General features: G+C 32.2%; 1 protein-coding gene across 1 annotated transcript; it reads right to left on the bottom strand.

Annotated features, from left to right (window-relative positions):
- Positions 1–8,899: 8,899 nt before the first annotated feature.
- On the bottom strand, positions 8,900–11,025 carry LOC130944092 (protein LATERAL ORGAN BOUNDARIES-like). The gene is made up of 2 exons (XM_057872248.1): positions 10,763–11,025; positions 8,900–9,860 (listed from the first exon to the last, which is right to left on the bottom strand). The coding sequence occupies exon 2, from the start codon at positions 9,843–9,845 to the stop codon at positions 9,249–9,251; it is 597 nt and encodes a 198-aa protein (XP_057728231.1). The 5' UTR covers positions 9,846–9,860; positions 10,763–11,025; the 3' UTR covers positions 8,900–9,248.
- Positions 11,026–11,273: the final 248 nt, after the last annotated feature.

The raw sequence follows: 11,273 nt of genomic DNA, 5'->3' as shown, positions 1-11,273 counted from the left end.
GCCAATAAACCAATTCAGACCAACAATGCATATCAATAAATAACAATGCATGAAATGAAACAATTGTTTTTACTACCTTTTGTTGGTCTGAAATGAAGTTCCAGCCCCTTTTCGTGCTATCACCTAAGTCATGTTGAAGTTGTGTTAAGAACCATTTCCATGTGTCCTTACACTCATTTGGCACAACTGCATATGCAATAACAAAGAAATGGTTATTTCCATCTTAACCCACTACAGATAATATTTGACCGCCGTAATAGCCCTTAAGAAAACAACCATCTAATCCAATCAAAGGCATGTATCCTTCTATAAAGCCCTTCTTGCAAGCATCAGAGCTTATATATAGTCTATCAAACAAAGGAAGAGACTCTGGCTGAGGTATCACATCTAATTTTGCAGTTGAACCCGGGTTTGTCCTATGCAGTTCCATCAGGTAATCCCTAATCTTACCATACTGTGCTCCTTCGTCGCCAATTACCTCCTCCCTAGATGCCTTAAGTGCCCTGCTTATCATTTTCCCACTCAGTTAGATGTTGTAGTCTTGGACCATGTATTCCATAGCTTGCTTTGGCTTCATGTCTAGCTGAGTAAAAAGTATCTTAACTAACTGCGATGTTACCCACTGCCTATCAGCAAGGTTGCTGCTGAAATTCCTCCCACAATTATGCTCATTGAACAATGTTTTTACTTGAAAATATCCATGTGTACTATTCCATGATGTCAATATTAGCCATGAACAATTTTCACTGGCACATGCTGCCTTGACCCTTTGCTTCTCATTCTTTAGATATATAACATCTTTACCCTCATATACGAAATAATCATTCAGCGTACTGTTGAATGCTTCCATTGTAGTGAAGGTTTGTCCAACTTTAAATTCAACCTCTCCGTACTCAGTTTCTTCATTAAAGGCATCATATGCAGTCCTCTCTTCGTCCTTAGATGACATTGGGTTGTTGAATGCTTCACTTTCATAATCATATGGCTTGTCATAATCCGAATCCAATTCCTCAACAGTTAGCCCAACACTCCCAAATGTGCCACCCAAACTAGTTCCAATGCCACTTTAACCACCACCTATAGTCTCAGTCTTACCTCCATTATACCTTCCATCTCTCGGAATATGTCTTCTTCTAGTGTCCTAATACTTCTTAAAAGACCTTTTTTGGACAGACTTTTTCTTTGTTGTGTCCATACTATCCTTTTCATCTGAACCAGCCCCAACCTCCACATTTGGGCCAGTGCCAGCTGCCATATTTAGACCAATGCCAACCTCCACATTTGGGCCAGCCTTATCTTGAACTTTTGGGCCATGACTAGCTTTCTTTTTAGGTGAAACTCTCTTCTTCTTCTGAATATTTTTTTCTTTTTCAAACTCTCATCACTGTTGTCTGTATCCTCAAAACCAGAAGGAGGAGGCTTATAAGGCTCATCTTCTGTGGTCTCGTATCCATCATCTGAAGACGATGATGATTCACTCAACATAACAGTATCACACTCCACACCATCATCAACAACTTCAGGAATATCTATCGGGTGATCAAAGTAAAGATAAAATTCATTGTTGCCTTTATTTTTCTTCTGAGCATCCCTCAGTTCATTTATCTCAGCATCAACTTTAATAACATGTAGCCCAACTTCCATTTCATCAACAGTGTAGTCAAATCAATACATCTCCTTATATGTTGTATACCCTAACTCCTTAAACAAAGTTTTTAGATCAAAGAAGTTAATATAGTGTAAATCCATGGGTGGATACTTATGCACTTTTTAAAACTTCTTCCATAATGAAATATAAGAACAACCATAAAATCATCCATCTGAGACAAACAAAATAAATAATATTTTATATTACAACCTTTATATAAATAATTGTGATTTTAATAGAGTACATGTAGTTAAAATATGTATATATTTTAATAGAGTACATGTAGTCAAAGTAAGTAAGTATATATTTACTGACTTCTTTCTTCACGAGAATATATAAACATTTGCTAAGGTATATACTTACCTTAAACTTTAATAGAAAATTACAGTGAACTCTTTTACAAACACTAATCATAGTAATGTTTATATATATATATATATATATATTATTGAAATTTGAATAAGATAACTATATCTGTTAGAGTTTGTGATTTTAATACAAGTAAATTAATATATTCTGAACCCACTTACAAATTATATATGAATTCCATTGCAGAAAGGGAAAACATCTTTATCTGTTGATGGTAAAATGCCCCAAAATTAGTAACATTGAGCCCTAACCAAACTCTATCTTTATTATGCGACACCAAACCAGAAAAAAAATGCAAACACTCACAACCCAAAAACTAATTAAACAATACACAATGTCACTAATATTTTAGTTGAATAATCTGCTACTTACCTCGAAGACTTGTACAAGAAAATTCTGTCAACGTCGTCAGAAAATCCGTTAGTGGTGTCGTCTGAAGCTTCACTTGGAGCGTTGTCAGCAACACGGTCAGTGTCTTACTCAGCTCCACAGCCAGGTAGAGCGTCGTCGTTTTGTCGTCTTCAGAGAGAATATAAAAAGATTTTGGGTATTCTGTAATTAGGAGAAAGGGAAGAAGGGTTAAATGAAAATCCAAACCATATACTAATGCACCATTTCAATCCCTCACTTAAAACGACAGCGTTTTTGTTTGAGAGGCAGAGACAGATCAACCCCTGTCCATTTTTAAATTGACAGCTTGACACTTAATGAACACCTAACAACCAGCTCATCACCGTTAAGTGACACGTATACATATTCCATTTGTTTTTAATGCCGGAAAATACAGAAGAACCGCCATGTCTCACGGAATACAAAAACAGGAGTCAGAATGTACTTTTTTTTTTTGGACAAAGATCATAAAAAATGAACAGGGACCAGATTAGATGTTTACTCTATTTCTTTTATCTTCCGCGATCCCTACATATATTATATACATGCATTAGGACAAAAAATAGAACGAAAATTAAAACATTTCAATAATTAAAGTTTAACCAAACATTAGAATCTAATCAATAATTAATCCTATATATTAAATTAGGTTATGCTTAAGTTTGTTAGTTTTCGGTGTTTTTAATTTTCCCCTTTCCACCACAACAGCATGCTAGAATACAATGATCTGTCAACAATATGTGTTATTAATTTGAAAATCTAATTAATTGATGGTGCTAAAAAATAGAGTAATGCATGATGAGTTGTAGTCTATAAAGGGTAACATTGTTGGAGTAGGCATATAGCTAGACAGTTCAATGTTAAAATTCTATGGTGTATATAATTTTTTAAGGTGAATTTTATAATGTCTATAATTTAGTGTCTAACTTTTATCTAATTTATTTTTTATAAAATTTTTTAAATATTTAATAATTATTTATTTTTATATTTTTAAAATTAAATATTAATTTTTAACTTTTTTTAATAAATTAAACAAATATTTTAAGCACCATAGCAATCACCATCTTTTAGACAATATGACATACCTATTGGCCTGGAAGATTAAGAGGGAGAGCTGCTGAGAGGTGTGAGCAGTCGAAGGTAAAAGAATTAGCTAGCTACGTCGTCAGTAGTCAAATATTTGACATGTACGACACGAGATTTTGCAAGAGCCTTTACATGTTGGCATTGCCCAATGCGAGTCATATCAACATCGCAGAAGAAATGAAGCGCTGGTTGTGATCATAAGAAATGGAGAACCATTTGTTATTGCTCTATATCACTATCATATATGCCATTTCACATTTAATCATTGTAATAAAATAAAATAAATGAAGATAAAAGAGTATAATATAATATATAGTTTGATATATTAATAATATAAAAAAATTACATAATCGATCATTTAATTAAATTTATGTGTATTACAAATTTTACATCAATTAAAAATAAGTAAATTCTACTAAATTTCTTCTAAAATAAAAAATAAGTTATTCTTCATAGTAATTAATCATAATTTTTTTTATCCATATATTTATGTTGGTGGTGATCATGATTAAATTATTATAGTGACAAAAAAATTGTGAATGGTAGCTTTCACATTCAAAAATTAAGTGATAATAATTTTAGTGAGTATAAGATATTGTGTTTCGTCTTACTTCTTCGTCATCGTTATTAGGTGGTTATAAATATATTGGGAGACACAATAATAATGTTCATGTAAATCGTGTGACTCTCACAGATAAAAATCCCTTCCAAGTTATGTTCTTTAGAGTGAATCATAAATTAAACTACTATTAGTGTGAATTTTCTCATTCTTATGTTATATAATGAATTAATCAAAGTATGTAAATAAAAACAATTGTGGGAAAGAAGAGTAGACTTAAGAAGTTTTCTAAGAGGAATATAGAAGCTTAAAAAAATAAAAAAGAAAAATAAAAAAAGAATTATATCAGGATCCTAATTTGATGTCATTGACTACCTGCTCCAAATAATTATGATTCCTATTCACAAGAATTTTCTATAATATCTTAAGATTGAAATCTATAACTGTTAAAATTATCTTGATTAAATCATTTTTAAAAATTAAAATTACATTTTAATTAATAAAATGAAATAAACAATTAAGTTCTTAAAATATATAGAAAAATGGAATATATAAAAATATATAATTAATTATTAAAATAACAGATATTTTAGTCTCTTGTTCAAAATTTTTCGGCTTGAATTTAAAAATAAAAAAACTCTTATTGAAAGCTCTTATATGTATTCATTTATTCTTGTATTTTAAGATTTTAGAGTTATTTTCACGTAAAAATACAATCAACCCAGCACAGTCCAAAGGGGTTGTTGGAGCTTGGAAGTGAGGAATTTAGTGTGAAACAATTCTAAGCAAATGTATCTGATTTTGTTATTCGTTATTGTGATAAGTTATTATCAAGAGTTTGAGTGGTGTGTTATCCGATGAATGATTAATGATGGGGATTATGATTAGAAGAAGTAGACAGGTATGATATATGTATGTAAATATGTATATTCAAAGTTTCAAGTTAGAATATATGTTGGTACACGCAACGCAATGCAATGCAAGTTGAAATTGACACATCAATGGATGTGCACGTATACTTGTCTCTGTAAACACACACCACTAAGATGACATAATAGACTCTCCCTTGTCTCTGACGAATATAACATTACATTATTTATAAGTACATTAGTACACATGTTATGTTATGTTTGAGAAAGAGAGAGAACCCCCTGGACCCATCATGCCCATTTTCCCTTTCTTATTAAGTCGACCAGGACACAAAGAATTTGTGTGTGGGGGCTTCAATTTAGAGATTACAAAAGAATAGGACCCCCCACATGCTTTGTCCTTTCTCTTTCTTTTCTTTTTCTCTCATGAACCTCTCATCTATCATACACACACACTACTGCAGATTTGATTCATTTTCACCTTCTCTTTGCTTCTTTTCCACGTCTTTGTGAAGAAGATTGATGGGTTTGTTTGATATTGATTGATTCTGATAAATTATAATAGCTATTTGCATTCATTCTTTCAGAAGAAGAGATAGGGCAACTCAGAAGAACTTCTGAAACCCACACTCTACTCCCTTTTTAACTTGGTATTGTTATAAAGCTAGAAGATAATTGAATGATTTTGAATAAGTTGATCCACCAGAAAATCTTCTACTCAAGTATAAATGGACTGAATTCACAGACATCGTTGATGAGGAAAATAAAATTACGAAAAGAAAAAAAGAGAAAGAAGGTGAGGGTTTTGATGATCTCGAGGGAGGGTGATGAATTGGAGGTCCTTGAATTAGAGGATGTGACTCTTACTACTGTTTGTTACACTCTATATAGTATAGCAGTGTCCCTCTCTTCTCTCTACTTATATTCTTTGTGTGTATTTGAGAGAGGGAGACTTCTGAGTAGTTCTGACTTTCCTTCAGTATGGCTACGTTTGGTTGATGTATTTGATGAGACATAGACACAGAGACACAGACATTAAAGACATGGACATAAAATATTTATGTCTATGTATTGTGTTTGGCAAAAATAAGAAATAAGACACATATATTTGAAAAAGACTAAATTATCCTTCATTCAACCACAAGTTTTACCACTATTACAATACACCTATTATCCCAAACAATGTATGCCATCACCATTAAAATTTTATTTCTTCTAATAATTTTTTATTTCTTCTAATACCATCTTAAATTATCATTTAAATATTAAATATATAATTGTTCTTGAAAAAAAAAATAGAAAATTAAAGTTCAGAATTTATCAAAGATTAATTAAAATTTAAATAAATAAAAAAATTAAATGTACAATTTTTTTTGAAAAAAATAGAAAAGTAAATTTAGTTGTAGAATCTAAAAGAGAAAGAGAAAAAAAAAGATTTGGGAAGATAAGAAGACAAATTTTAAAAACTCAATAAGGATAAAAGAGTAAAAAATTAGTGTCTCACAAGTTGTGTCTCAGTGTCTCACCAAATTGGAGGTACACAAATTTAGTGTCTCCGTGTCCATCCGTGTCCTCCCGTGTCCTTCGAAAATCTGTGTCTCACCAAACCAAACAACAGACATGTGTCATCGTGTACCACTGTGTCTATGTCTCAGTGTCTGTGTCTCAGTAACCAAACGCTACCTATAGTACTACACACATACACCACCACAACACTGTCTTCTCTTCTCTCTGCTTACACTTACACAGAGACTAAAGTGACTGACAATATCTGAACCCCTTCAACAAGCCCTTACCCCCTTCCCTTCCCTCAATTCATCACCATTTATATGCTCCTCTCATGAATCAATGAAATCATCATCTATATATCCAACAAAATAATAATAAAGTGGCTACTTTTACGAATATATATTTGCCTAAAAATAATATTAGGAAGAGAAAGTTTAAGAGTCCATTTAATTAGCAAAAAAAAAAAATGTGTAATCTTATATTATTGGATGAAATTTCATACTATTAAAAACATCAATAATAATTAATTAATAATTATAAATCATAAAACTACTTGATCCTAAAACTTCTATGTTATGAATAGTTAGATAATTTAATTAATATATTAAATAATTTGTTAGTTTGTAATATTATCTTTACACAATATTTTTAAGAAAGTAATTATCTAATAACAAAAAAATTGGACTTTGTCAGTTTATATTATTATTATAAAACGACGGCTTACTTTTTCTTTGGAGAATTTCTTCGCTAATCTTCTTGTGAAAAGAAAGTGAAGAAAACCCTAACCCTCTATTTTATTTCCATCCTTCTTCAATCATGAACTTTTTTTTTTTCTTTTGCTTGGCTGCTGCACCTTCTTCTACTGTGATCTCGGATGATCGGTTCTAAATTTTACTTATATAATGTCAAATTGTGCAAATAAAGCAATATAGCAAGGAAAATGGTTATTAAATTTTATTTGCAGTGTTCATCGTTCAATTATATATACATAATAATTAGTTAATGAATGTAAGCAAGATATACACTGGTGTATGCATGCAATTCAATGCAAGTTGTCAATGTAGGTGCAGTCTACGAGGGTCCACTGTATCAACAGTTACGAATTGGGTACCTAGTGTAGATCAGAGACATGGATAGGATTTGAAAATTATTATTAAAACAGTAAGAAACAAAAAAGCTGAAAACCCTAGTTAAGGAGGAGAAGATGAAGAGCTGAACTAGTATTTTTTATGGTATTCAATGTGGAAAAAAGGTTACATATATCTATAGCCAGTGACAGTGGCTCACTATTTCAGATACAAAGATATATATCTTTTTTGATAGAAGAAAAATGAAGAGCCTCAGTTTCACGGGAATTGAAGAAGATGTTATTTATTATTATTTTTATTATTATCTAGTACTACCTCATGATGATGATGATGAAATTGAAAACTACAATTCAAGAAGGGAAGATGGGAGGGACACACAAATTAATGTTGAGAGAAAAACACTGCTCCTTTTTCCTGTTAGGTTGATTCATGAGTTCAGTTCTTTCCACCAGGCACCATCATATAGATATAGATATACATAGAAATGTCATGAAAAGTGGTCTACATATACAAACAATTCTTATCTGATCTGATCTTCTTTTACTACTACTACTACTACATCTACATGATGTTGAGACTTAAGAGTAGCTCAACTACTGAAGCTTAATATCTTGTCTGTGTTTGTTACTGACACCTTCCTCGTCATCACTTTCCAATATAATTCCCTTAACTCAATTCTTTCTTCACTCTCATTCTCTTCATTTCTATCTTCAAAAACACTCATTTCGCCCAAACTTAATATTATTGTTCAAAATTAATTTATTTAAAATAAATGTTTTATATTAAAAAAACATATAAACTTTATAACTATTATTTATCTGCTTAGTAACTTAACACGTTAGCACAAGTAATTTCAGGAAAAAAATATTTTACGTTTACTAAAAAAGTTTCAAATGTCTTATTTATGGAAATAAAAGGACTACTTTTTTTTCCGAGCAGTATTTAACAACATTTAGTAAAGAAAACTGCAAGAATGGATAGGTTGTGACTAACTTGCTCAGGTGAGTAAGAAATCTAAGGAAAATAGTCTTCAAAATCAATTATTTCCAATTATTCAGATACAAGGGAGAACTTAAACAAAAATTAATCAAAGAACAGAAAAGTAAAATTAGGGTGGTCCTCCATAAATAATAGCTGATCTGAGTAGAATTAAAACAGGCTGGAATATGTGTTAAAAAAGTGGACTAAGCGTCAAAACTCTAAACCATAGAGTTAGGCTTTATATATAATCAAAGTAGTGTTAACCTCATTTTATTCTTATTCATAAACAATGACAGAGAGAGAAAGAGGAGAAAATATTATTGTGAACTCCGCTTCATAGATATTGCACATGCCTATCTAGATAGAGTTGCACTGAATACACAAACAAATTAAAAGGGTCTAGTAGCCACATACATTACTACTATTGCATGTTCTACCAACTTATTTTTAGGCTCTAAAGAAAGCCACACACACAAAAGATTTCGAAAAGACTACCTAAGATCCTCGCAACTTCTTCAACAATACCATACAATCAAGGACTCTAACAAACTAATTAATAACAAAAATCCCACCAGATAAAATTTATTAAGAGAATAAAAAACACTAGAACCTTCAACAACCAAGCCTACGTAGAGTAATAATAACCATAATAGACATTATAAAATATTATTATACCATAAGAAACATTTTAGACCATGCCTCAAAAAGTATAAACCCTTGATGGAAGGGTATTATACTGCAAACTTAATTCACAAATTACCTCCTCTCCCATCGCCGTCACCTAACCCGCCCCCATCGCTGATATCCTTGGAAGAGGTATCGGTCCATGGAAGAGAGTAAGGGTAAGAATAAATATTAGGTGAATATTGGCGATTATTATTATAGAATCCACTTCCTTCGTTATCAAATCTTGCCCCAAACCTTTGGGGAATTTGTTGAAGGGAAGTAGCATTGGTTAGTCCGGGAGGCATAGAAAGAGCCGGCGTCGGAGCGATGTCAGTAAAGGAATAGCGGAGAAGATCGGCGTTGGCGGCATCAAGTTCTTTCTGAAGTCTTTGGACTTGTCTTTGGAGGAATGATATGGCGCCAACGCAGCCGTAAACAGGATCTCTCACGCGAGCTTCTGCCTCATAAGCGAGGGAGTTGACCGCATCCTCTCTCTGATGAGGCAGAAGCTCGTTGAGGAGCTTGGTAACATTGCTTGCCCCGAAGATCTTGTGCACGTTTGCAAACTTTTGAGGCTCTTCGGGTGGAAAATAAGGCGCAAAGATACACCCTGGCATGCACTTCCTCCTCAAGAATTTGCAGGCAGCGCAAGGTGAATTGTACGAGCTTGATGATGCCATCTCCTTCTTGATTCTCTGCATAAAAAGGAATCATCTTCAAAACTTTTCATATTCTTCACATCTATCTCAACTACTACTTCATTCTCTAGTAAGAAGAAGCTTTAAATTTGGATCTGGTTTGTGCTAGCTACTTCAGTTGCACCCTCTTAATTAATTTCACTTTCGTCGTTTTTCTTTCTTAATGGTGATGAATTTGTGATTAATGAATAGTTAGTGAAATACGGTTTGGAGAATCTTTATTACTATTGTTTTGTTGCAGAATATATCAGTGATACTATACCGAAACAGAAAAAACTTTCTGGACACCTTGGAATCGGAATAGTATTATTAGTCCCATCTTAATCAGAACCTTTAGGCCTTTATATTCATCAGTTTGAAGATTATTATGTCACTTTTTTATATTTTGATTATCTGTAATAAGTATATAACCGCCTTTTCTTTGCTTTCTTCTTTAACAACTGAATTGTTTCTGAAAAATATTTTTTCAAGCTTTCACTTCTGATCTCTCTTCTTTTTTTTTAAAGTAAATACTTGAAGGATAGGAAAAAATATTATTAAGAAAAATGAAATCCTCTGAAAAGTCAGGTCTGAAATGGAATTTCTCCTTTTAGCTTTGATTTTCTTCTTCAACTTATTATCTATTTAGGAAACATGCACGGAAACATAGGATCTTTCTTCTGCTGGAACAATTCAGCTGCATGATCAACAAACAAGTCATATATATTTTCCTTCTCAAACCAAAGATGGGAATTGAAAGCCCTAAGAAAAAAAATAAAAAATAAATCCACTTTGTGTATTGTTAGTTCTAATCCTTACTTCAATTCAAGAAACAAAAACAAAGAAAAAAAAAGGAAAAGAAAAAGAACTATGCATAAATCCGAGAACGAAGCTGCACATGAACAAGGGTTCGTTTTTACCTGTTTGTGATGTAGTATAGTAGGTTTTCTTTGATGAGATGAACTGAAAGTACCTTTTTTTTTCTTTATTCCCTTTCCCTTGTTGGATGATAAGGTTTTCACAACCTGCTTCTTTTTTTTTTTTTTTCCTTCTTCTTCCTCCGTGACAAAAACAGCAATAATGGTATAAGCTTCTCTCAGATTTGTTGAGGAGTGAAACCCTAACTGGAAGAGAGAGATAGAGAGAGTAGGGTGAAAGATGATGATAATTTAATAAGTGGGAAAAAAGGTGATAGTATGTAGTAATAGAGTGGGAGAGGGCCGGGGAAGGCAATCGAGAGCATTGAGTGGATATGATGGAGAAGGAATGAATGGATGCAAAAGACAAAGAGAAAGAAAGAAAGAAAGAATGACTATGACCTTGCATCCAATAATAATATCAACAATGTGCCTATGTCTCCCATTCTCAATTCCCTAACATAATTATATGTATTGAATTTTAATGAGTTAAAAACATTTAAAAAAAATGTTT

The sequence above is a fragment of the Arachis stenosperma genome, chromosome 1 (genome assembly GCF_014773155.1).
Source record: "Arachis stenosperma cultivar V10309 chromosome 1, arast.V10309.gnm1.PFL2, whole genome shotgun sequence".
NCBI lineage: Eukaryota > Viridiplantae > Streptophyta > Magnoliopsida > Fabales > Fabaceae > Arachis > Arachis stenosperma.
This window is presented reverse-complemented; position numbering and strand designations above follow the sequence as displayed.

Coding starts and splice junctions, on each gene's coding strand:
- LOC130944092 (XM_057872248.1), bottom strand. CDS start 9,845: ATGGCATCATCAAGCTCGTACAATTCACCTTGCGCTGCCTGCAAATTC.